The sequence below is a fragment of the Euleptes europaea genome, chromosome 2 (assembly GCF_029931775.1).
Source record: "Euleptes europaea isolate rEulEur1 chromosome 2, rEulEur1.hap1, whole genome shotgun sequence".
NCBI lineage: Eukaryota > Metazoa > Chordata > Lepidosauria > Squamata > Sphaerodactylidae > Euleptes > Euleptes europaea.
Genome location: NC_079313.1, coordinates 116,292,023 through 116,319,754, shown reverse-complemented (window position 1 = coordinate 116,319,754; position 27,732 = coordinate 116,292,023). Strand labels below are relative to the sequence as shown.

At 41.0% G+C, this 27,732-nt stretch overlaps 1 protein-coding gene across 7 annotated transcripts in view; it reads left to right on the top strand.

Annotated features, from left to right (window-relative positions):
* Positions 1 to 27,732, top strand: part of ZMYND8 (zinc finger MYND-type containing 8) — a 97,826-nt gene that overhangs the window by 28,395 nt on the left and 41,699 nt on the right. For all 7 annotated transcript variants that reach the window (XM_056867444.1, XM_056867447.1, XM_056867448.1 and 4 more), the window contains 2 exons: positions 12,989 to 13,059; positions 27,358 to 27,506. In XM_056867444.1, the coding sequence (XP_056723422.1) occupies positions 12,989 to 13,059; positions 27,358 to 27,506 (220 nt within the window). The remainder of the gene's footprint in view (positions 1 to 12,988; positions 13,060 to 27,357; positions 27,507 to 27,732) is intronic.

Sequence of the window (27,732 nt, the reverse complement as noted above, 5' to 3'; positions counted from 1 at the left end):
CTGATAATCTTAAATAGTTCTCAATCTTTTGCTTTTAACAGGGCAAAGTTAATTCAGCAAGGGAATATCTGTGAGTGGCTAGCTAAGTGAAAATGATTTTTTAAAAATTGTATGTAACATTTTTGTGCATATAAACAGTGCCAATCTGAATTTGTAGTTTTTTTCCTAGACAATCTTCTACCATGCTTGAAATGAATACTTCCTGTTTTCCTCTGAAAATATAATTCTACTTACTCTTTGTTCCTAGACCCCTTAATTAATGCATTTGCAGGTTAAGGCTCAATTCAAACTTTCCTCAGGCTTTTGAAGTGTGATGAATTTGCTAGTTCTCAGCAATGTAATCTTGCTACATGGTTACAAGGTTATCCCTCAGTAACCCTATGCTTTTGTTATCTATGATGTATCATCCAGCATGAAATTTGGGTAAGAACTACTTTAGACTAACATGTGCTCTAAAAATCAACTAGAAATGAGACATTTGTATGCAAGTCTCAATAAGCAGCTTTTCAGGGGACCCTTTCTCACAGTATTACAGATATAGTACTGCTGTACATTCAATGTATATACAGCTTTGTAGCAGTCCATTTCATAATGCAATACAGATGCTTTTGAGATACAATATTTAGTTACTATTAGGCATGATACACTATTGTAATATCTCTTTTACTTTGGTTTCAACTTTACCATATTTTGTCGTTGGTTTTAAAGTAAGAAACCCCAGAGTAAACCCCAGAGTACATACCATTTAAATGCCTATTTCAGTTCAACCCCCTCCCCCCAGTTTCTAAAGGAGCTGAAGTTCATTAACAGGTTTTATGCTATTTGAGGACTCTGTAGCATATGCAAGTGACTCTAAAGCTGAGCAATAGGTTTTAGTTCTTAAGTTGTAAAAAATGAGCTTAGATATTTTTTTTCTTGGAGCAGTTTATTCATTAGCAGAGGGGTGTGGAATCTTAACAGCGCACAGTATTATCTTATGAAGAAGCAGTAGAAAATGAGCTGTACTCTGAATGCTTGAGTTAAAATGGCTCCCCTGGATTTTGTTGAAGAAGGATGTGTCTCAGATTTGCACCTCCAAAAGTACTGCTGACAAGGGGAAGCATATGTGCACGGGTTACCCTTGAGCACATAATGAAATACAGCGTCATAAGTCCCCTAAAGTTCACCCTTTAAAAATTGCTCAAATGCTAATTTTTTCATAGTTCACAAAATATAAATGTCTGCATTGCAGCAAGATGTCTGAGGCAAGGAGAGACAGCAGTGTTGTTTCCCAGATCAGCCCAATCATGCCGCTCTGTCGAGAGCCTGAGCCAATAGGAACAGAGGATGGGTTAAAGATTGACAAATACTGTAGCAAGGCTGAGAGAGGCCTTCTGGAAATTTCTCCCATCTTTGTTCCCTCTAAGTAAGGCAAATTCAACCAAGCTGATGATTTCCATATATTTTTGATGCTTTCACAAGGTACGATATCAGTCAGTTTTATGGGTGGCATGCAGAGGAACACAGTGTGCTTCCCCCCCCCTCCTGTTTTAAACCAGATGGAATGTATGTCTTATTTAAACAACAGACATGATTGAGGTGGGGGTGGGAGAGAGGGACACAGTTCCTCCTGCCCACTGGTTCTAGCTAATTTTGCAGTTGAGCAGGGTTTGACTGAAGCAAACTGAGATATAGTCCTTTGACAGAATGCAACTGTTGTTTTTGATGCAGAAAAGATTGATAGCATAATTATTTTTAAAATTGTTGGGCTACTAGGGAGTTACTTAGATAAGCCAAAATAAAAAAATAATTCTTTATCTTCTAGACTATCATTCAGTTATTTTTGTAATTATCTCTGTAGAAAATGTAGAATTAAAAAAACAGGGTGTTTGGATTAGACAATACAATGAAACTTGTACCTTTTTCAAAGCCATGTGCCCTTCATTCTGACTAAGCAATCTGTTCTTAGTTGGGGGCCAAACAGAATTAAGGAAAAATTGGTGATTTTTCTGTAGCTTATTGACAGTTTTTAACACCACTGCAAAAAGGAAACGGGCACAGTGTAAAGTGCTCCTAAAGGAATCTCCTTTTCTGCCCCTCAGGCTCTGTTGACATTGGAAGAAGCTGATAAAAATGGATTCCTGACTTTCCAGCACAAAGATACTCGTTCATAAATTTTGCATCTGTGTAGATGGGACTTCATCTGGTTTTTCTCACTAATCCCCCCTCCCCTGTGTAATCTTGCCCCTCCCTACTATGGTAAAGTAGCCATGTTTGTTTTACTCCTGGCAAGATATAAAGCAAATTTCACTCTCTCTTAAGACAGGTGCTACTTGTAGTCATCAGATCAACAGTAATAAGTCTTGATGCCAGCTATGTCCTGTATTCCATTGAGCTAAGAGTATCAAGCTAAAGCGGCCCAGCTGGTGTCTTGGCATTCTGGGAGCTGTGCTCATACCAAATTCTTAATGCACCAATGTATCATCGTATGCTCACTAGGCCATCAGTTTGGGCTTTAATGATAGAAACTGCAGTTCTACTTTTTTCTCTCTTTTATAGAATGTGTTACGTATGAACTGAGTTTGATATACTTTTCTACATATCAGATTTGTTTTCCCCTGCTAATAATTTATTACCAGGGCCCATGGTATTTATGCATCCACTATAATTTTAAATATGTTGATAAGCTTTGTTTTGAGATAATACTGACAACGCTAACACAGTATTGGTTTCAAGCAAGACATTTCCTCAACTGTACTTCCATAATTTGGAGACAATGCAGCCTGAGAGTTAGGCATACCCAGGCCCATTGAAATCAGTGAGTTTAAGTATGCCTAAATTGATAGGGTAGAGCTGCTTTTGCTGTAAGAATCATTTCCTATCCTTGCCAGACCCTGAGAAATTATAACTTTCTTATGCAGATGTGAAAACTGAACTTAAAAAAAAAAAGTATATCGTTCTAAATTTGCCATGGACACTAATGTTATACCTAATCTTGATGCACCTTAAACTCTTTACAGAGGAGCTGGAGAAAGAGCATCAGTCCTTGCATATTCAAAATGAAGACTATCTAAAATGGAAGGATTTCCTTAGTAACCTGTGACTTCACAAAGCTCCTTGCTTTGTGCATTTTAGTTAAACATTAGGTTGTCAGATATCAGGGTGTCATCTTAAAATTTTCTGCTATTAGATGATTGCTTTGAAAACAGTACTTCTCTTTAAACCAAGGGACACAGTTTATTGAATAAATTGCTTCCATTTTAGCTACAGTATAGGAATGAGGCAATGCAGTGCTGCCAGACGCCATTTTAAGAATCCTGCATAAATAGCATAGCTACCGATGAGTAAGAGACTGTTATAGGTGAGTGCTTATACAGAGATGCTATTTATTCAGTTATGGCATGCAAAATACTATCTCCAGTTTTTTATTATATGCAATTTCTGGAAATGTTATTTTATGCTTGCTACTTACATGATAGAAAAAACAGTAATTATTTTGACGATAAAATTGAATTTTAGTGGTTATGATGTTAAACATTGTTTTTAATTACAGAAAAATAGCTTCCAGAAATGCATGGCTCTTGGGATTAAGTTACTGTAGTAATTTCCATAATAAAATTGAGAATGCAGTGTCTGTGAGCAATATCTTCTAGGTAGTTTTCCATATCATATTTCCTGGTTAAATGTCAAGGTGCAGTAGTTCATCTACAACTTTTGCTTGATCTCTCTAGGTTAAAAGAACATGTTGAAGCTTCTACATTTATACTTTTTTGAAATTAATATTAAAGGAAAGGAATGGTCTTCCTCTGAGAACATAAAGTATTTTATGTGTATACACTTTTAAAAAAATCCTTAATAATGTAGGGAGGCTAATGAGATATATAATTTAAGAAAATAATGACAAAGGTAAATAGGCTGTAAACATTTGGGCCAGTTTATACTCATTTGTAACTAGCTCTAATCTCCTAGTTTTCCTATGTAAAAGAGAATCCCCATTCCCAAAGCTTCATTGTCATACAAATTAAAATAGTATATTCAAAGCAATCTGTTTATTCATTTGGGCTTCCTTTAATGTGGGTGTGCTACTGAACTTGATAAATACAGAAATAATAGTTTCTCAATGATGAATATAAACTCTAATCCATTAAAAATGAAGGTGACAAAGATTTCATTCTAGTTAGTAGTTTCCTTACAGAAGCTTCCTTTAGTTGGTTTTCTTAAGAAATTAAGAACCATTCTCAGAAAAAACAAGATGAATATTTTACAATATTGGAAATAGACCACTATTATTTCTAGTAGGTAGACCCACACCAGTATATTATTAGATGCATGTTGTAATGGAACAAATATCAGATTATCAAAATGAGCGGAACAAATAGGTGGTCAAAATGGTAGGAACGATTAATGCTGACCCCTCAGTTTGCTGTGTTTTTGTCTCATATTTGCATTCTGATTACATTTCTCCTTATGCCTAGATTTTCTTTTTTTTTTATTAAAGAGGACTTTGAAAGAGAAGAAAGGAGAGAGATGGCATTGCTAATTTACTGAATTGCTGTTCTTTGGGAAGTGTTTCCTTTGAATTATTGTCCCTTTAAATCTTTTATGAGGGGAAAAGCTGCTGGTAAGATTACATAGGCTATTGTGTTTAAACAGCTTGAAAACAAGAGATGGAGGGTGCCGACTTAAGAGATCCATCAATTCTTTTTTTAAAAAATGGTTATCCTAAGCCCACTGTAAATTGTCTGTATGTAGATTTGCCTTTTCCCCCATCTATTAGCATCAGTGCTGCAGTTGTTCAAACAATGCAAAACAAAGCTTTTTTAATTGTAGACTTTCCAAAATCCTTTAAAATTGCAGCAGTATACTCACACTTCATGGCTATTTTCTGACATTTCAAAATGTCCTCAGTGTTCTTTTATTCTTAAATCAGTCAAGACCTTTAGATAATGGCTGAAAATCAGCTCCACATGCCCAACCAGGTCTTCCCCCATATGTTGGATTTGAGCCTTTGTTTTAAAAATGTTAGGATCTGAAAAGTTTTATCACTGATAAAAGTAAATAATGTACACATATTGTTAATTTAAGCATATATCCTGCATGTCGCTTACACATTACTTCATTCTTGTAACCATTCCTTGAGTGGTAAACCAGTATTTGCTAAATATTGCTTACCAGCATAACCAATGTGGGCGTATGCTAGCTTTCCAATTGCAAAATCACTGACAAGTGGTAAATGTATACAGGTAGAGTATCCCTTATCTGAAATGCTTGGGACCAGAAATGTTTCGGATTTCTGTTTTTTGTTTTTGTTTTTAAATTTTGGAATACCGAGCAGCTCTGCAGCGCCACCCAGCCCAATAGCCCTGGAAGGAGCTCCTCCAACTGCAGATCCATGGCTTACCCACCCAGTGGCTCCGCAGCTGCCATCACTCCCTTAGACTGTGAGCAAGGAAAGGATGAGCCAGCACAGGTGGCGGTGCACCCGCCGGTCAGCCCATGGCTGTCTGCCTCCACACTTGCCAACAGCCCTGGCCACCTTTCCCCTTCCGTGGCGGTCAGAGCGCTGCAGCTGGGCTGGAGCCAGCCGGGCTTGCTGTCTCCTCCCCCCGCTCTGAATGGACCAGCGGCACCAAGATGCACGACTGCAAAGGTGTTAGCTGCCGCCAGCCAGCAAAATAAGCAAAGGCAAGGTGAGCGAGAGGGGAAGCCTCGCCAGAGCCCTGCAAACCACATGCATCAAAGGAGGGACAGGCTGAGGAGCAGGCCAGGGCCCTGCTGTGCAGAGGCCTTTTTGGGGAGTTCTTTCTGGCCCCATCCAGAGTGCCTGGAATGATCCTGCGCACTGGAGTGCCTGGATGATCCTGCGCACTGAAGTTGCTCCTGGCTCGGCAAGAGCAGGCTGGGGGAGTAGAGGCGGATGGAAGTGGGCAGGGCATTGCAGATGCAGGAGCCTTGGCTGAGGGCCAGGGGCAAAAAACACAATGAGTCATGCACGCTCAAAAAGTTTCAGTTTTTGGAGTATTTCAGATATCGGATTTTTGGATAAGGGATATTCAAGCTGTATGGCGAGCCAGTGTGGTGTAGGGGTTAAGAGCAGTGGTTTGGAGTCATGGAGTCTGATCTGGATAACCGGGTTTGATTCCCCACTCCTCCACATGAGCGGCGGATGCTAATCTGAAGAACCGGGTTGGTTTCCCCACTCCTACACACGAAGCCAGCTGGGTGAACTTGGGCAAGTCATACTCTCTCAGCCCCACCTACCTCACAGGGTGTCTGATGTGGGTAAGGGAAGGTGATTGTAAGCCGGTTTGATTCTTCCTTAAGGGGTAGAGAAAGTTGGCATATAAAAACCAATTCTAATTCTTTTTCTTCTTCTCCTCCTCCTCCTTCTCCTCCTCCTCCTCCTCCTCCTCATGGTAATTTGGTTAGGAATCATGAGAGGTGAGATATTAAGATATACCATCTTTGACGTATACCAGAAGCATATGAAGGACTAGTTGCGGTCTTGTATTTATCCCTGACCTGGTCAGAAACAAAGTGTAATGGGCTACTTGCTTTAAAAGTTGAACAGCTTCTTGAGTTAATCTTAGAAATCTTGTTTTTGTGGGCTTTGGCAAAGGAGAGTATAGGGGAAGGGAAATATTAGAAATTAGGAATGGTACAGATAATCTTGTTTTAATCTAAAATTTTATGATCAAAGCTGTCTACAATAATTTTAGATAGGATCTAGAAAATATTGTGGTGTTGAATGGCTGGTAAGGATAAGATAACGAGACCTATGTAATGGATAGCTAGCTACTAAGAGGAGGAAGGGACTAACTAATAGGTTTTCTCAAGCTTCTGATGTGCGATTCATTTTATTCTATAGTTGAGGGTGAAGATTGAGATGGGCAAGTTACCAAAATGACTCCAGATTATCAGGACAGTAAAATTCCAGAAGGCTGTAAGGGGTTGCAAAACAAACTGTGAGACTGAGCTACAGCAGTAGTAGATGAGGGCTTGGACCAGGAAACAATTTCTATTAACAGAGGTGTGTGTGTAAAATTATGTGCATTGGGACAGATCATCTTAATATATTTGCTCATAATTACGGCCCTTTATTATTTATTTAGGATGCCTATTGTATTGTAGCTGAGGTCCTTAAGATAGTTAACAAAAATAGATTCAGTACAATAGTATCAGGAGAACACTGACAATTTAATAATTGCTAATGAAGGGAGCCCCGTGGCGCAGAGTGTTAAGCTGCAGTACTGCAGTCAAAAGCTCTGCTCACGACCTGAGTTCGATCCCGACGGAAGTCGGTTTCAGGTAGCCGGCTCAAGGTCGACTCAGCCTTCCATCCTTCCGAGGTCGGTCAAATGAGTACCCAGCTTGCTAGGGGTAAAGGGAAGATGACTGGGGAAGGCACTGGCAAACCACCCCGCAAACAAAGTCTGCCTAGAAAACGTCGGGATGTGACGTCTCCCCATGGGTCAGGAATGACCCGGTGCTTGCACAGGGGACCTTTACCTTTTTAATGAATTGTCATTGATGTAATCAGCGATTAAAATCAAACTGGTAAAAGCAGCTAAGAGTTAGCTAAAACTAATGATTGCCAAATGCTTGGGAAAATAAAGCTCAAAACAGCTCAAAACAACCAATTTGATTTTTTTGCTGTCAAGTCACAGTTGACTTCTGGTGACCCCGTAGGGTTTTCAAGGCAAGAGACGTTCAGAGGTGGTTTTGCCATTGCCTGCCTCTGTGTCACCCTGGTATTTCTTGGAAGTCTCCCATCCAAATGCTAGCCAGGATCAGTGCTGAGAGTTTGTGACTGGCCCAAGGTCCCCCAGCAAACTTTGGTGGCATGACTGGGGATTCGAACCTGGTTTTCCAAGGTCCTAGTCTGACACCTTAACCACTATACCACGCTGACTCTAAAAAAAAAAGAAGAAAAGTAGGTGCCATACCAAAAAATACCTTGTCTTTTGTGGGCCCCTGTTTTACTTCTGAAGAAGCCCTGTTGTATGCACTGCCTTCTGGTGATAATCTTAGCAGCTAGGCAGATTTGAAAGGGCAGAGTCAGTCCTTAACAGTACCACCCTAAGCAGGTCTACTCAGTTCTAGTCAGTACTCCTAGAGGACTGTTCTTAGGATTTTCACTGTCAGTATACTAGTTCCAAACAATTTACCTCTTTAAATATAAGCAATCTGCTTGGATTGTGTTAGGAACAAATTGGTAATCAGAGCAATTTTTAAAAAAAATATATTGATGAGAATACTGGTTTTACAACATTGTACCAGTTAGTAGTTCCATATAGGAAATGGATGGAAAATAAAATGGCATTTACTGATACAATATATATCTACAAGGCACCTATATTTAGAATATTGTGTGCTGTTTTGGTTTCAGGTAGGTTTTAGTAGGTCTAGAGAAGATACATAAAAGAACTACTAAAATAATTAGGATATTTTTCTTATGAGGAAGGACTAAAGCAGTTGAAGTATTTTAGTTAGGAAAAAATGTGGAAGGGGAGACATGTTAGAGGGCAGTAACTTATTGAACAGTGCAGAAAGAAGAATAGAGAACATGTCTCAAAATAACTAGCTCTCTGAATCATCTAATGAAACTGGTGGTTCAGGACAGACAAAGGGGACCACTTCTTCGCACATTACACACTACCTGCAGTTTAATTGATTCTTATATAAAATAAAATAATAAAAAATTTAAAAATGAATGGCTTGTAGACAGATGTGCGCTTCAAAAATGGAACTACTATATTTATAATAAGGCTGCCAATCTGGTGGGGGCAGGGCTTCTATTGCCTGCCACTGAACCAAATGGCAGCAAGGGAAAACTAAATGGGGGGAAAAAGCAGTCTCATGTGCTCACGAGAAGTTGATGCAGGAAGTGACAAGGGTAGCTCTTGGGATAACCGTAAACTTTGTGGTTTTACTTTATGGTTTTACCATAGAGTTTCTGGTGCTTCCTAGAGCTACTGTAGTCACTTCCTGTATCAGCTTCTGGTGAGTACTGTAATTTTATCCCCTAAATTCTATTATGCTGTGCCTCACTCCACAACCCGCCTAAATTTTTTTTTCCATAAGCAGTATACTTCCTATTGCTGGGTGCTGGAAAGGATGCTGTCGTCTGCAAAATGCCGTCTTCAGTACTGAGTTTCAAATAGCATTTCATGATTTCCTCCCCTCCCCGCACTTGTCTCCCCGCACTTGTCTCCCCTCCCAGTTTCTGGATCCGTTTCCGAGACATTGCTTGTCATTTCGCACCTACAGCTATAACACGAACATCGGAGCAGGGGGCGTATGCAATGTGCTGCGTAGTAAAAGCTGTACAGTGTGCTGCATAGTAAAAGTCGTACACGCCCACTGCTTTTTTTTTTGTTCCTGTGCATTGAAGGAGGCGATCCAATTAAGGCTAAAGCAAGTAAGGCAACATTCGAACGATCCCATGTCCCTTCCTACCAACGCTAGATGCTGCAAGGCAGCAAAAAAACAAACGGGAGGACGGAGGAGAGCAGCGAAACGGCTGCAGTGGAAACGAGGGAACAGGAAACGGGGAGGAGTCATGACGCAAGGGAGCAAGGGAACATGGGAAAGGTGGCTGAGGGAGTTTCCGAGACGCGAGCATGATCACACTCACAGCGAAACGTCATCAAAGCAGAGAAAAGATAAACCTCGGGTTATAAGGGTTTGGGGAAGAGATGGAAGGGGGAAGCTTCAGAAATGGTTTCAACACGAAACGTGTGTGTGTGTGATCAAGATGTAATAAACATAGCAAGATGCTTTAAAAACACATAGCAACACTCGGTGTGGTAATGATCGATGTCTATTTCTATCAAACTTTCATTGTGCACTTTCTAGAGACATCTGGCTGCTGTTAGAAATGCTGGACAAGATGATCTTGTTCTGATGCAGTGTTGCTCAAATGTGCTTTTTGGTCCTTTAACCATCCAGCATCCCATTTTTCAAGTTATGTCTGTTACATGAAGTTTGCTGATCTGGAAGTGAGATCAGTGCAGATTGTTTTAGATCTCTTGTTTGTGTTTGGGCGTTGGTTTATAGTATGTCTTAAAAACATCTTTGTACATCTAACGGGTAAGGTGTACAAAAACATCTAACGGGTAAGGAAGCAATTAGAGGGGGGGAAAGCCTTCAGAGACTGGAAGGTTTGCCCAAATGAGGCGAACAGAAGCAAACACAAACTTGCACAAAGGAAATGCAAGCAGATAATTAGAGATGCAAAAAAAGATTTTGAGGGGCATATTGCTAAACACATCAAAACAAACAATAAGAAATTCTTTAAGTATATTAGGAGTTGGAAACCAGCTAGGGAAGCGGTTGGACCATTGGATGACAATGGGAGTAAAGGAACTCTAAGGGAGGATAAAGCGATTGCTGAAAAACTAAATGAATTCTTCTCATCTGTCTTCACTGTTGAAGATACAGGGCAGATTCCTTCTCCTGAGCAGAAATTTTGGAGAGGAGAGAATGAGGAATTGAGGCAAATAGTGGTAACAAGGCAGGAAGTCCTAGAACGTCTAGACAAACTTCAAACTAACAAGTCACAGGGACCAGACGGTATTCATCCTAGAGTTCTTCAAGAACTCAAATGGGACATTGCTGAACTTCTAACAAAGATATGTAATATGTCCCTTCGATCAGCCTCTGTACCAGAGGACTGGAGAATGGCTAATGTAACACCCATTTATAAAAAAGGTTCCGGGGGGACCCAGGAAATTACAGGCCAGTTAGCTTAACGTCTGTTCCAGGTAAATTGATGGAAAGCATTATTAAAGATAGAATTGTCAAGCATACAGAAGGGCAGGGTCTTCTGAACAAAACCCAACATGGGTTCTGTAAAGGTAGGTCCTGTCTCACTAACCTATTAGAGTTTTTTGAAACCGTCAATAAGCATGTGGACAGAAATGAGCCTGTGGATATTGTGTGTTTGGATTTCCAAAAAGCTTTTGACAAAGTCCCCCACCAAAGACTACTAAGCAAACTTCATAGTCATGGGATAAGAGGACAAATCCTCTTATGGACTGAGAAAAATTGGAAGCAGAGAGTAGGAGTCAATGGTCGGTTCTCACAATGGCGGGTTGTGAGCAGTGGGGTGCCTCAGGGATCTGTGTTGGGACCGGTGCTTTTCAGCCTGTTCATCAGTGACCTGGAGTTGGGGTTAAACAGTGAAGTAGCCAAGTTTGCAGATGACACCAAATTATTTAGGGTGGTTAAAACAAAATCAGACTGTGAAGAGCTCCAGAAGGATCTCTGCATACTGGAAGAATGGGCATTAAAATGGCAAATGAGATTCAGTGTGAGCAAGTGTAAAGTGATGCATATTGGGGCAAAAAATCCCAACTTCACATATACACTGATGGGAACTGTGCTGACAGCAACAGATCAAGAAAGGGATCTTGAGGTGATAGTGGATAGCTCAATGAAGATGTCAACCCAGTGTGCGGCTGCTGTAAAAAAGGCAAATTCCATGCTGGCCATAATTAGACGAGGAATAGAGAATAAAACTGCTGATATCATACTGCCCTTGTACAAACCTATGGTGAGACCACACTTGGAATACTGTGTACAGTTCTGGTCACCGCACCTAAAAAAGGATATTACCGAGCTTGAGAAGGTGCAGAAAAGAGCAACCAAAATGATTAGGGGACTAGAGCAACTGTCCTATGGGGAGCGGTTAAGACGCTTAGGGCTGTTTAGCTTGGAAAGAAGGTGGCTAAGGGGTGATATGATAGAGGTCTATAAAATTATGCATGGTTTGGAGAGAGTGGACAGGGAGAGGTTTTTCTCTCTCTCCCATAATACTAGAACGCGAGGTCATCTGTTGAAGCTGGAGGGTGAGAGATTCAAAACAGATAAAAGGAAGTATTTTTTCACCCAAATCATAGTTAAATTGTGGAACTCCCTGCCCCAGGATGTGGTGATGGCCACCAACTTGGAAGGCTTTAAGAGGGGAGTAGAAGTATTCATGGAGGAAAGGGGTCTTCATGGCTAATAGTTAATATGGATACTAGTCATGCTGCATACCTATTCTCTCTAGTATCAGAGGAGCATTCCTATTATATTGGGTGCTGTGGAACACAGTTGTCTTGTTTGTGGGCTTCCTAGAGGCACCTAGTTGGCGACTGTGTGAACAGACTGCTGGACTTGATGGGCCTTGGTCTGATCCATTAGGGCCTTTCTTATGTTCTTAGTGTTTCAGGTTGTTAATAAATTTCAAAATTCTTATTTCCATGAAAAGTATGTAAATTCAGACTTCCCAAACTTCATTTCCCAAGGCAGTTCTTTTGTGTGGAGATCATTCTTTAAAAGTGATTAAAATTAAATGAAACCAATAATATTGGTAAAGAATAGAGTTTTTCTGCTTAGTGCCACCTTTCTTGGACTGAATGTTTTAGAAGTGAAGGATATAATTGCAATTTTCTGTGTGGGTAGTATAAAAAATTGGAACAAGTTCGTAGATATTTTATCCAAGTTAGAGCTGTGTCTGCCTGAAGTCTCAAAAAGAAGGGTGGAAATCAAATCAAGAATAATCCAAGTACCAAGTACAATTTGTCTAAACAGTCCTACTGAAACAAACCAAAGAATCCTATTTTCATAATTTCTCACAAGTCCTTGCTAATATTCAGAGATATCCATATCCACGAGACCAATCAATAGGTAATACAGAAGGGGACTTCATCATTTCAGGAAGCCAATAACTATTCCCCCCCACACACACACATACACACAGCCATTTCGCTTTCTGTCACCACTGCATCATACCCCTGACTGTAGGAAGTGCTATTCCAGAGATTAGAATGAGGTCTGTACACCAGTGTTATCTGTTGCACGAAAGTTCTGATTTCATTGTTAAAAATGGTGACAGTATCACAAAAAGGAAAAATAGATCAGGCTGCTTCTAATGTACTCCAGTTTCTTTACCACTTTTAAGTTGCAGTATGTAAAAATGAAAAGGGAGCATAATATTCTGAATATCTCTTTACTCTCATAGCTTGGCTGAAGAAGAAATAAAGGCAGAGCAGGAGGTGGTGGAAGGGATGGATATCTCCACTCGATCCAAAGGTGAGTGACAATAATATTATCCCTGTCATTTAGAGCACGAGGCAACAAACCAATTATGCTTCATTTTAAGCATATTTTATTTTGTGAAGTGCATGAAGATGGTAGTGAAAATTCACAGTAAAATGCCATGGAAATTCAGCAACTATGCTTCAGCTTTAGTTAATACTGTGGTGCAGTTATTATTTAGATTATGATGTTTGGATTCCTCTTTTTATGGTAGCCTCAGTTTATCTTTCATTCCTCCTCTCCTTTATTTCCTGAATTTAAAATAGCATGGAGTCATGTGGCTTCCAAAATTTCAAAATTTCTTTCCCATCTTGTCATCTAAAGCGCTGGTTTGTGTGTTCATATCCTGTTTTGTCTGCTGTTTCCTCTCACCAGTATTCCCTTGTCAGCTAAATTCTGTCACTTCTGTCTAGAACTATGCCGTCAAAAGAATTCATCTGTCATCACACATTGACATCCCATCCTCTTCCATACCCAGTACAATTTTCTTGCCTTTACATTTTAAGCTCAGCTCTCTAGCCCTCCGTTCTGTTCTGATTTTTTTTTTTTTTTGCCGTCTTATGGTGACCCCTTAGGGTTTTCAAGGCAAGAAACGTTCAGAGTGGTTTGCTGTTGTCTGCTTCTGCGTAGTGGCCTTGGTATTCCTTGGTGGTCTCCCATCCAAATACCAAACAGGGCCAACCTTGCTTAGCTTACGGGCTCTGACGAGATCAGGCTAGTGTGAGCTATGCAGGTCAGGGCTCTGATTTGATATCCCAGTATATTTCTCCCATCCTGAGAGGGACTTTGTGTTGTGGCATTGAGCTTGGCCAGGGAAGACCCAGGTGCAGATCTCCACTTGCCCTGAAATTCGTTGGATGACCTTGGACCAGTCATTTGCACCAAGCCTAACCTGTGTGTGTGTAAAGTGCCGTCAAGTCGTAACCGACTTATGGCGACCCCTTTTGGGGTTTTCAAGGCAAGAGACTAACAGAGGTGGTTTGCCAGTGCCTTCCTCTGTATAGCAACCCTGGACTTCCTTGGTGGTCTCCCATCCAAATACTAACCAGGGCTGACCCTGCTTAGCTTCTGAGATCTGACAAGATCAGGCTAGCCTGGGCCATCCAGGTCAAAGCTTAACCTACTTCACAGGATTATTATGAGGGTAAAGTGGAAAAGGGAAGAGCAGTGTATACTATCCTGAGCTCTTTGGAGAAAGAGTGGGACAAAAATTTAATAAATAAAAACATAAATGCTGAAATTATCCCAGCCTGAGCTATCTGAAGGTCTCTTATTCATATAAAACCTCTACCCGTTTGCTCTTGCTATTCTTATCCTAGCCCTCCCTCTCGGAACACCTCTCAGGTGTTGCCACTCTGTTCTTAAAAAAAAAAACCAGCTCCCAAATCTACCACTTCATTCTCATATCCATCTGGAACATAGCCTCAGTAAATGTACCTGCAAGTTTTAAAAAGAGAGAAAGGGGGGGATTCTCAAGGACCGCCCCCCAGCATGAGGGCATGTCCCTCCCCTCCCACACACTACTGAGCAGCAAACAAAGGACTGAGTAAAAATACCCCTTTCTTGCTAAGGTTCAGGATTGGATAAATACCTTCATGTACACTTAGCCTCAGATTTTTGTGAGCACTTGCAGTAGGGCAATTGCCCTATAGATTTGGACAGGGCTGTATTAGCAACTCATCCTTGGAGCTTAGCAGTCCTGCTTTGTTAGACTGATGGGTGAATTCCTAATTTTTAAAAATCCTTTCCTGTCCCCCTCAAAACCCCCAACTTGTAATAATAATAAAGGTAATAGAGGTAATGGCTCTTGTGTGCCTCTGTGTGGGAGGAGAAGGCATCATACAAGCTTCTATCCAGTCAAACTGACTCTGTAGCTGAGTCAGCACTGGGGAATCACAGCTCCGTGACTGGCACTGCAAAAAGTAGATTACAATGTTAAGTTACTTTCAGTTTGGCTCTTTCTATGTCATGTTTATCCTTGGCACAGAGAACAGGGGTTTTATATTGGGCTATAACATATTGATTTTAGACTTGCAACATTGTGCTGTTGACTCGTGTTAAAGTGAAGAGAGGAGGGGACCTACAACTTCCTCCACCTACCATATCTTGTCATTATTACATTACTTCCTGTGCAGTGCAAGCCATAATTTACCATTACAACAAAACTCACTCCCTCTTGCACTGTGTTTATGTTTAAATAAAAAGGTGGGATATTCTAACATTCTGATAAATCTGGTCTGGACACAGGTTGAAGCTGATTTGTGATCCTGGTTTGGAGGGCCAGGTACAAATCGTACTTTATTGGCTCAGATATGACAACAAACCATGTCTTACGCCATAATTAAGTAACTGAAGTTGAGCATGTGAGGGAGTAATTAATTCAGTTAGATCATATGGAGAGGGGGAAGTGTGTGAGCCCCAGACTTGATCATATAGCACTGGCTCATGTATGGTGTTGTGTGAATTGTCTCATGTTAATATTCTTTACAACAACCCTGCTGCGTAGTACCTTGTTATTGGGTTGGGGTGAAGGGATAAGTGATTAGGTTAGAGAGACAGTGGTTGTTTTTGGGACCACTTTGTTAGAGGGTTAGATGAGATTTGACCTGGTGACTTCTTGTCTCAGGCTTTGGCCAGGAAACGGTGGTCTATAAATCAAATCAGTCAAATAAATCAATCATATATCAACTTTTTGTCAGCAGTGTTTTGTGAGTTATTGCTAGTAGATGTGTGAAAATATAATAAGCTTCCCTGAATTTTGTTGTTTTGAAACTTCCTGCTCATGAAATACCTTATAGGTTGTGACTTTAAAAGTTTATTGTGAATAACAATACAGTAAAACATTGGATTATTGTAAAACTGCGACATATTCACTTTCTGATTCTTTCCTGTCCCCCATGTTATTTATATTTTTCTTAATTCAAAAGGTAATTATGGAGATAAATTGCGTTAAGGACTATTTGTGTTCTTCTACATGCAAACTATTTAGCTATCCAAGTTCATGGATAATGTGTGGTTAAGAGCACATTCCTGGGGGGGCGGTGAAGCTCCATAGAAGCTGGTGTGACCCTGTGCCAGTGTAAGTGCCTGTATAACCTGGCATAACAGGCACGCATCCTGGGTGGCACACACTCTAGTGCCTGGGCGCCCTGGTATGGCGCAAGCCTCTTCCACTGTGCCAGGACCTAAATCCGGGAAACGGCAGGCCGTGCCAGCATCTCTCTCTGTGTGTGTTCCATTCATTTATACTTTATATGTGTCATTCATGATATATCATAAATATTGCAGAAAATGTAATTTTAAAAGTAGGGGGCAATGTCGTAAGAACAGGATGAAACATGAAAAAAAAATTAAAGTAGATTACAATCTATTCTTTTATAAAGGATCCTTTTGAATCATTCAATTATACTACAGCCTTATTCCCTTTATAAAAGTGCCCTTCTGAACAATTTGATTTTCTACAATCGGTGCAATGATCGAAGTGTGGGAGCCTTTCTGGCCTCCTCAGGCAGGCCATTCTACAAGGTGCGGGCCCCAACAGAGAATAAGCATGTATGGGCAGCTGTTGTTTTTTCCCAGCTACATGGTGGCACTTTCATAAGCCTTTGCTCAGATGAGTGAAGCTGTCCTGGCAGACCATAGCAGGAGAGGCATTCTGATATATGGGTCTTTTATTTTACATGGTACTTGGCAGATAGTGTAAAAAAGCATGGTTTGTGGTATAGTGGTTAAAAGTGTGAGACTAGTATCTGGGAGACCCAAGTTCGAATCCCCACTCCCTGGGTGACGTCGGGCCAGGCATGCTCTTTCAGCCTGGCCTACTTCACAGTTGTGTGTCAACGTATCCTTGAAGTATTCTCCAAAGAAAATAAAACTCCAAGGATGCACATACCGTATATATTCGTGTATAAGCCGACCCGTGTATAAGACGAGGTGCCTAATTTCACCCCCACAATGGGGGAAAATTAGGCACTCGCGTATAAGCCGAGGGTCGGCTTATACAACCCCCGGGTCGCCATCCCGCCCGGCCTCCTGGGCCCTCCAGACCCACCCGACCCCAGCGCCACCCTAGGGGGGGAGGGGGAAGAGCCCCTGAACCCCCTACTTACCAGGAGAGGCGGCGATCAGCTGGTGGCGGTACGCTGGAGGAGGCGGCCGCGGCCCCCCCCCCCCGGCGCGCAGGAGACCCAGCAGGCCGCTCCTGGCCCGGAGGAAGGCGCGCTGGAGGCGGCAGTGGCGGCCACGGCCCCCCCAGCACGCAGGAGGCCCAGCAGGCCGCTCCTGGCCCGGGGGAAGGTGCGCTGGAGGTGGCGGCCACAGCCGCACCCCCCCCCAGCGCGCAGGCCACTCCTGGCCCGGGGGAAGGCGCGCTGGAGGCGCCAGCGCCCCCCCAGCGCGCAGGAGGCCCAGCAGGCCGCTCCTGGCCCGGAGGAAGGCGCGCTGGAGGCTGCATCCGCAGCCCCCCCCCCAGCGCGCAGGAGGCCCAGCAGGCCGCTCCTGGAGGAGGTAGGCGCGCTGGAGGCGGCGGTAAGTTTCCCCCCTCCCTCCATCTACCGTATTGACCCGCGTATAGGCCGAGTTGGGATTTTTCAGCCCTTTTGGGGGGCTGAAAAACTTGGCCTATACGTGAGTATATACGGTAATCAATCCTCCATGTCGGGGCGGGGGGAAACAAGATTCCCAGGATGCACGTTAGCAATCTACCAGTTAGTGGCTCACAGTGATGAAGGAGGCACGAAACAGGATTTTTACTGGACTCCTGTCTTGTTTTGTCCTTACTACTTTGATTTGCGCATATTCCGTGACTTATTGATATATGTTAGAACCTGGACATACAATCCTTGCTCTTATTGTGAATCTGAAGTGGTGCATTACAAGCCTTCACTATCTTTTAGTCTGTTTCATAGGAGCAATTTCTCATCCATGTTTGGTTTTGTATTTTGGCTTAGATGTGTTGATAAAATTTATTGCTGCAGATATATTTGAGGCAATTTATTGTTTGCATACACACTGTGTTAAGACTTTCATTATCTTTATTTGGTCATAGTTGCTGGGTCTTTTCATATCATTCCAAGTGTACAGCATGAGCTTTGTTTTATTTACCTAGTCCCATATTCTCAGCATAACCTACCTCACAGGATTGTTTTGAGCATAAAATGGAGGAGAACAGTACAAAGTAAGCCACTTTGGGTCCCCTTTGAGGGAAAGGCAGGGTATAGATGATTAGGGGACTAGAGCAACTGTCCTATGGGGAGCGGTTAAGACGCTTAGGACTGTTTAGCTTGGAAAGAAGGCGGCTGAGGGGAGACATGATAGAGGTCTATAAAATTATGCATGGTTTGGAGAGAGTGGACAGGGAGAGGTTTTTCTCCCTCTCCCATAATACTAGAACACGGGGTCATCTGCTAAAGCTGGAGGGGGAGAGATTCAAAACAGATTAAAGGAAGTATTTTTTCACCCAACGCATAGTTAAATTGTGGAACTCCCTGCCCCAGGATGTGGTGATGGCTGCCAGCTTGGAGGGCTTTAAGAGGGGAGTGGACATATTCATGGAGGAGAGGGATATTCATGGCTGTTAGTTAGAATGGATACTAGTCGTGCTGCATACCTATTCTCTCTAGTATCAGAGGAGCATGCCTATTATTTTGGGTGCGGTGGAACACAGGCAGGATGGTGCTGCTGCAGTCGTCTTGTTTGTGGGTTTCCTAGAGGCACCTAGTTGGCCACTGTGTGAACAGACTGCTGGACTTGATGGGCCTTGGTTTGATCCAGCAGGGCCTTTCTTATGAAGTAAATAAATGAGAGGTTTAAGTGGGATGGATATCCAGGTAATAAGTATGTAGCAAAAACTGAGAACCAGAAAAGTGGGGAAATTGTGCAGATGTGTTCCATAGCTGGGTCTGGTTTTCTTCTATGCGTATCTTGAACAGTTTGCTCTACAGAATTCATTTGATAGTCATGGGAAACAATGTATGGCCTTCTGGGTGGAGCTAAGTGTGGGGTGGGGACATGTTAAGGGAAATTACTGCTGCCCTCTTGAGCACCTTAAGTCATCTCTGAAAGAATATAGATGGGACAATAGGGTCATAATGGAAAGACAACCCAGCAGATACACTCTGAGATAATACCTCAATGTGGAAGTGGCTTTCATCTTTGAATGAATAAGAAAGATGAGAAATTAAGTAATAGTATATCGTTTGGCCCATGGTATAGAATTGTCTGTGAAATTAAATACTATAATTGTTCAATAGTGGGTTGATTTATAAATTACAAATAATTTTAAGTAGATGTCCTGTTTGAGCATATTCCTGGAGATTTTCTGGAGATTAGAATGGTCCTATTTAAGACATTCAGGAAACTGTTGGATCCAGGGACCTGGATCTTTCCAGTCTATTCTGACCCCAGGGAAATTTATGTCTCTTGATGTGGAGCCATAAGGATAGAAGTGGCAGCGAGTTCTTAGAATAATTTGTCTAGCCCCCCCCCCAGTTACTCACTATTAGTAATATTGTAACATTTATTAGTAGGTGAACTGAATATGGTCTTTAAAACTTCAGTACCGCAGTGGATTCTAATAATTGCCTGCTTGCTGATACATGGGCAAAGGTGATCTGTGAGAGTGATTAAAAGCATGGTTTGCTCCTACCAGCCTCTACTACGGATTTGTTTACACTTCACCTTTCCTCTTGATTTTACTCCCATTATTGTTTCTCTTTTACTATCATACTGTAATTATGACCCGTGTGTAGCATGTTTGCCCTGCCTACACTTGGGAAGGGTTGTCCTAGGCCAAGGAATATTGCTACTGAGAAGGAAAACGGTATGTTGTCTTTCCTCTGGAAATAATTCATAATGCACCTAGGGCAACCTTAACTAACAACCCAAATTTGGAGGGGGGCATGGGATACTGTAAATCAGTGATGCCCAATGAGGCACCGACCAAAGGGTTTTCTGGTGCCCATTTGCTTCTTCAATAAAGCATATTTTCTCTTGTGAAAAAGACACTCCTGGCTCCTTTCTTCTGCACTGGAGCAGGAGGTGCTTCTGAAGAGTCTAGAGACACCTTTGTATCTGCAGGAACACCTTTGTGTCAGAAACAGCAAGCCTCCATTGTAGGAGGATGCCTGGCTTGCAGCCTCGCAGCATTTCGAGTTTTTGTGGTTGGCCTCAGCATCCCAAGGCAGCCATTTTTATTTATTGATTGACAAGATTTTTACCCTGCCTTTCTGCCTCCATAGGGCCACCAAGGTGGCTAACAAATTAAAATCTACAAACTAAAATATCCTTAAAAGCCACACACAAATACATCATGCAGGCATGAAGCAAGAGGAAAGGCAGAATATAAATGTTTTAATAAATAAATAAATAAACCAAAGCTTAAAATAAATTAAAACCAAAGCTTAAAATAAGTTGCAAATATAAAAACAACAGTTAAAACATTGGGGATTAAGGAGAGATCCCTGAGAGAATGCCAAGTGAAACAAAAAAAGTCTTTACCTGCTGGCAGAAGACAGCAACAGAAGAGGACAGGCAAATCTCCCTGGGGAGTTCCTGAGTTGTGATACCATTACAGAGAAGGCCCTCACTCAGGTTGCCACCTACCTAATCTCAAAAGTCTGGGGCACCTGAAGCAGGTCCTCTGAAGATGGCCACAGTGGTTGGGTAAGTTCATAAGTTAGTAGGCAGTCCTTCAGGTATGTTGGTCCCAAACCATTTTGTAATGCTGCCAACTCCCTGTTCTCACATTTCAATAAGTGCCAAAAGGATCAACAAGATGCTGTAAATGGCACTGGAACCGGAAAAACTCCTAAGCGTAGTTCTCGATGCCACTGAAAGGGACTTGTTTGGGTTACAGATTCCTGACCTCAGACTGGATATAACCTTGGTTTAGGGAGAGGAACGTATAGAAGCCAAGTGGGTGGATTGCAGGTTTGTGTAGGTGCTCGCCAGTGGTCAGAAGCAGGGGAGTTTGTGTGCCCAAGACATATGGATAATGCCAGTGAAATTTCTAATTCACAGGGAGTAGGTGGCACAGATGTGTGAAACACAGAGCTATTTGTTATTACTTTGTAATAAGCATGGTTGTATAGAGGATGCTGTACCTGATAAGAGCATTCTGGTCAGTTATTTTTTGTGCAATATTGGCAGTAAATCCAAGAAAAAAACTCTATTTCTTTAACCATTGCTGAATATTGCAGTCACAATGAAATTAATGTTCAAGCTGAACTGTCACTGGAAGAGATCAAAATTATTTGTTGGAAGTTCCATAAAGGTGTTGCTGTTTGATTCCAGTGTGTGACTACAAAAGTATCCTTGCATTTCATGGGCTGGGCAATTGAATTATATTCATGTCTTTGCATGTAGTTGCTATTGAAATGTTTATAAGTTGTGTGGGAAGAAGATGTACCCCCCGTTATCTTAATTTTAAAGTTTTCATATACAAACACATGGATTACATTTCGGTGCATGCTGTAAGAAATAATGTCTCTTTGTTTTTTATATTTTAGATGGATGCAGTTGTCCTGATTGGTTTTAATCTGAGGAACCTTAGTCACATTTGATAAATCAACTCTAGGACATCTGTTGAATACAAATGTGAAGTGACTCATGAAAAACAGTTTCTAAAATAGAAAGTACCTTTTGTAACTATATTACTAGGCAGTGTGTTTAGAATATACTGTGCTGTCATGTGATGTCAAATACTTTAATCACAGAGGTTTTTTTGTCATACTAATTCTTTGAAAATGCAGGAGCAAAAAGACTGCTGTTGTCATGTAAGAACTAATGATGTCATTTAGTGCATATAAAGGCTTAATGAAAGGGAGAGAGACTTCTAATTGCATTATATCTTCAACAGCTTGATCCCATAGCAGTAGTTTTTCAGCTGTATGCATATAATAAGGCTGGGGTTGTTTGCTGCCTTTTAAATTAAGGCAAATTAGAAAGCAGGAAGTGTTTGCTATAATGTTGGAGGAGGGGGGGAGCGCATATCCTTCAAAGGATAAAATGCTTCAGTAAAATAGGGCAGTCATGTTTAAATGCTTATGCTTTGTTTCAGCAGTTTGAAATTTCTGCTTGTTTTCACATTTCTGCAATCCAGACTCTACTGTACTGTTTTATCGGATGTCCCATGCTGTTGATTGTATTTGACTTAATCAGTCATCACCTTTATTAGGCATTTATCACACTGCAGTTATAAAACATTTTTAAGAACAAGTAGACAAAATCCACTAAAACAAAATTACACAGAAAGCCAAGCAAAATGTAAAAGAATTTTAAAAAACAATATCAATAACATTATCAAAAAACACACACAAGCTGCTCGCAAATCCTTATTGTGGCTAACAGATATCTAGCCAATTTGTAGGTAAGAAAATAATTTCTGTCTAACAGAAGATACACCACAAGCTTCTGATCTGAAAAACTCCGAGCATTACACAATAAAAGTCTGCTAAATACATTCCTCGGCTTCAGGTAAAACTTACAATAACACATGAGTATTTGACCTACTCTATGTAATCTGTCTTGAGTCCCGGTGAGAAAGGCAGACTATAAATAATGTAAATAAATAAAAGAAAGAATTCCAATGTTGTATTGCTGCAGATGGGAAAGAGCCAACTGCACATCTGTGAAAGGGAAGATGATGGGTCTGAATCAGCAGAAACATAATGTGTATTATACTGTAAGTGGCCGTGTCTCTGCACTACAAACGTAAGTGTACTTCTCTGAGAAGATCTGTCTTGCTCATTGAGTGATTGGGAAAGGCCATTTGCTCACAGTGGAGTGGCAGCCTGGAATGGAAAAGTCTATATTCTATGTAACCCGAATGCACTTTGATTCCCTAAAAAAACTACCTGTACAAACAGTTACCCTTGCTTATCAGTATATGTTTGATTTAAAAAATCTAAGAAATCTTCATTTCATGTGCTATTGCTTCTTGGATACCAGTAGTCTTTTACATTTAGCTACAAGAAAATGTTGTCTTTAGCCAAAGACTTGCTACGCTGGTTTAAAAAAGAATTAGGATTGCATATACCAGTTATTGCAACATTATTGTATGTATGATGCATTGTTTGCCAGTGTTTCAGAACAATTTGCCATTTGCGTAAGAGCCTATGGTAGAGGAGATAATCTTTCTTAGTCATAGAATTAGCTGGTTGGTCTTACTCACTGTCAGTTCAGGTTAATTCTAGAAGCAGCCTCTGTAACAGCTTGCCACAGAGATTGTCTACACATCCCCATTCTGTGAAGATTCTCTATGCTTTCATAACCATCACAACTGCAGAAATGTCTGGGAAAGTCCGTAATGTCTTTGGCAAGCGCCTGTGCATATCCTGCCTGTCATGTAGAGCAGCTACCACTGTTTGCACAACCTCCACATGGCTACTTCACAAGATTTTTATATTGATAAAATTTAATAAGGTTTACCGTCTAGAACCCTTTGGATGTAAGAACATAAGAAAAGCCATGCTGGATCAGACCAAGGCCCATCAAGTCCAGCAGTCTGTTCACACAGTGGCCAACCAGGTGCCTCTAGGAAGCCCACAAACAAGACAATTGCAGCAGCACGATCCTGCCTGTGTTCCACAGCACCTAATATATTCGGCATGCTCCTCTGATCCTGGAGAGAATAGGTATGCATCATGACTAGTTTAAAACCCTGGTCTTCTTACGGTACAATTCCAACAACCCATCCAAAGAACCAAAACTGTATTTCAGCTTTCTTCTACTTTTATAAGGATGTTATAATGACAAATGAGTTTTAGCTCCAGTGCTATACTGCAGATAACGCTGTGATTATGTGCATACCTAGTTGTGCTTTACAGCTCTCTATTGTCTTGTCAAGATTAAGCTGGAATCTGCTGCGAATTTGACGTTTTGGTGAAATCAGTGGCACAGGAGTGGATTGCTGCTGGACAGATTCACTTAACTCTTTCAGATCCATCTCAGCTTTACTTCGATCTAGAATATTAAAGTTTTCATTAGAAAACACTGTACAGTGAACAGGAAATGCAGACCTCAAGAAAGAGGCATCTCTTAATTGAGTTATACAAAATTAACACTGTTATGTGTCAGAATGGTTGGCCATTTATCTGAAAGCAATCCTGTCAATAGCTACATTGCTGAAATCCCGTTAAGCAGATGGGATTTATTGCAGCTAATGAGCCCAATGCATTGGGATCTACTCCCCTGCGCACAAGCCCTATTAAGTGAAGGAGCACAACTACAATCTCTGATTACACCAATGGGGAGGCTCCCTACACTAAATTCAACCATCATATTTAGACACTAACAAATTTATATCAAGGAAATCTCTTCAAACTGGGCTGACAAGCAGACCATTGAAAAGAGCTGAAATTGATTCCTATTCTAACACTAACCAACAGCAATCAAATAACTGGTGCTTTTAGCCAATCCCAATTACAGCTATCAATAGTCCGAGCTCTCTCTTCTTCATTCCAGCACAGCACAAAGCATACCGAAGGTGAGGCTTTTTCTTCAATATACACCCTTCAGTATAATGCAAATAAAAAAAATTATAACTGTTGGCAATGGAGGAAGTAATCCAGTGTCATTTAGCCTTCAGAATTCTAAGAAGTGTATCTGCTTAACCACAGCCTCTCGTAAGAGCTTTCATTTAGTGTGGAAATCTCTTTAAGTCCATTACAGTTGGGCCTTCACTTTAGAAATTGTTGGGAAAACTGGAAATTAATGCTGTTTCTAGGCCCCTTTTTAATGGAAGACATTTCCTATTTGCTCTGGCTGACAACAAATGCAAGTAATACACAAGGTTTCCATTCTTCATGCATTATGTTAAAATTGGCTGTATATTATTTCTACACAGTTTTGGTATATAATAAAATACAAGTTAGGAATAGAATATTAAGTATAAAGCATTCTAGGCTGGATCCAGCAATCCCTCAGTGGAGCTTTGCTGAAGGAAGAGATAGGAGGGAGCAATTTCTCTCCTTCCTGATCAGCACAGCCTGCTAACCCACATGGTTACTATTCCATACAATTCCCACAGCCCTGGGAATCAAATTTCTCAGGGTGGGAAGGGAGCATTGGAGAGAGGGGGAAACTGACAAGGTTCCTGTTAGTTGCTTGATTTTATTGTAGCATGTTATTGAACATGCTGTGTCAAAATATGATAACCTGGTTCTGTTCATGCTAAGGTTAATTAGTTTTCTAGTGCGTTCATGTGACTTATAATAACCTCCAGGAGGATATCTTTGATAGAACAGGACAACTGCAACGATAACTGTTTTACCATTTTCTTTGTAATTCATGTAGGTTTTAGATCCTGGGAATTATGCATTGTGTGTAAGTTCACATACAGTGACTTTGGGTGAATCTGGAGGTTGTGTTGCTCCATAAAGGAGGAACAGTCACATGAACATCATAATTAAGGACCAGTTTGGACAGAACCTGCTGCAGAAGTTGCTGCGCTGTGCACATCCTGCAGGTCTTTGTAAATTGTGGGAGGTTTTTTTTATATGCTGCTTTCTGTGATTGCACTGAATGATGGGAATTGGGAACCAATCCCAAGCCCTCTAGTGGACAAATGGGACCCTGGCTATGAATCCACAGAACTGGAACTAATTGGCGGTTTCATTTAATCTGCACATTCCTTTTACTTTGGAAACAGCCCAGAAGGTGTGCAAACAGCACTTTAGATCAGGACATGCACAGACTTTTTCCAGTACAAAGGAGCATCTACCATTCTAGATACAGCAGTAGGGATTCAATGGGAACATAGTCAGAGCTCTGCTTGGAGTAATTTGCTTGTTTTTGCATTTTCAAAGTGTAAAATAGGATAGGATAATTTTACAATTCACAGGAATATAAGAACATGGCCCAAGCAGCTTGGTTTTGTTTCAGAAGACATACTATGAGGTCCTTAGCAGTACTTAGATCAGTAGAATATTGTCGATGGACAGTGAGAATAGCTGCTGGGTGAAAATTGAGCTTGCCTTTACTGGCTATGATGAGTTCATCTTACTTTTGTAATTCAGCAACATCAGTCTTTCATAATATTGGGCACTGAATAATTCATAGGCAAAGAAAATATTAGACTCAACCTCAGTGATTTTTTTCTGTCCCACAAGAACAATTAATTGATCTTATACCTATAAGTGTCCTGACTAGTCTTGCTGACTGCAGTAAGACAAGTTGTTAGTGCTTCATTTGCTTTGCCTTGGAGGCACATTCAGGAGAGGGAGTAAGCCCCTCTTGTAGCAATCATTTCACACTCTTAAAATCAGGACTTCTCGTAAAATATTTTCTTCAGCACTCCCCCAAAGAAGCCCATGTTAGCTTAAGAAGGTCCATGTAATGTTTTCGATTAGTCACCGGTGTTTTTCCCTCCATGGACTGAATATGGTTGTAGCAAATTTGTCATGTGAATCTAGCCTCAGCCATTCACTATAAGCACAACATGCTGTCAGGTTTGCAGTGACAGTGTATGTTTCTCCAAAAAGGTAAATGTGGATGTGCAACTCAGTATTGACTCTGTACACAGCAAAATTAGACACACGCACCTGTCACATTTGGCAGCATGCATGCGTTGTATAAGTTTTTCCTCCACCCAAGTGATATCAGTGTAGGAAAACTGTACCTTTGCTGCCTGCTGCAAATTCTGCATTCCAGAGCAGATTTCTCATTGGTGTATTTTTCTTCAGAATTAGCATCATTGCTGGTCTACTTACTGATCATGCATAATCAGTAGAATCGAGTCACTTCATCCTCACAGCACTTTTTCTAAGATGTCGACTTCTTTCACAGTGGTGACCAGCAGTGGTACCTGGATTGCATTCATCCCTTTCCCAAGAGTACTATTTACATGAGCAACGCGTTAGAACTGCCCCTGTTGTGTCATGTTTGTCTATTTGGCCTTAGTTCCATGTTCCTGCCTGGGCTGATACCTGGTGGTTTGATGAAAGGCAGCTGGTGACAGTGGCATAGTTTGTAAAATAGAGAGTAAGATGCTGAGCTTTAAATCTTGTTTGAATATGTCGTTTGAAACTTGCAGGGTGTATCTTGACTGACATCTCTTAAAATTGTAGCAAGAGAGAATGTAGTAGAATTTCTCATAATTAAATTAAAAATACTCCTGAATGTTTAAAAAAACAATCTTCATGTTATTACGTCCTTAGTTTGATTTAAAAAAAAGTTTTCTCAGTGAAATATAAAAAGAAGCCAGAATTTCTGTGCCTTAACTGTTTTCCTTTGCAGCAAGCAGTCCAGATAATTATTAAAGGCTCTTAATATTGCTATAATTTTTGTTCATAGATCCTGGCTCTGCCGAACGAACTGCACAAAAAAGAAAATTTCCAAGCCCACCGCACTCTTCCAATGGTCACTCCCCAGATGACTCCTCAACAAGTCCTATTAAAAAGAAAAAGAAACCTGGCTTATTGAACAGTAGTAATAAGGAGCAGGTAATAGAAGTCGTGGATGTGATGTTTGTATTCACGTGGTTATGATTAAAGTGCTGTGGTTGTCCCTTGGTTCCATATCTCTATTTGTGATAATGGTTCTCCATTGACTGTAGGGGAGATAAATATGGAGATTACTATGCATTTCTAGTTTCCACAGCAGTCAAGATCTTTATTGATTAGTAGAATTCAGCATTGGATATAATAGCCTCTATAACCTTAACCAATG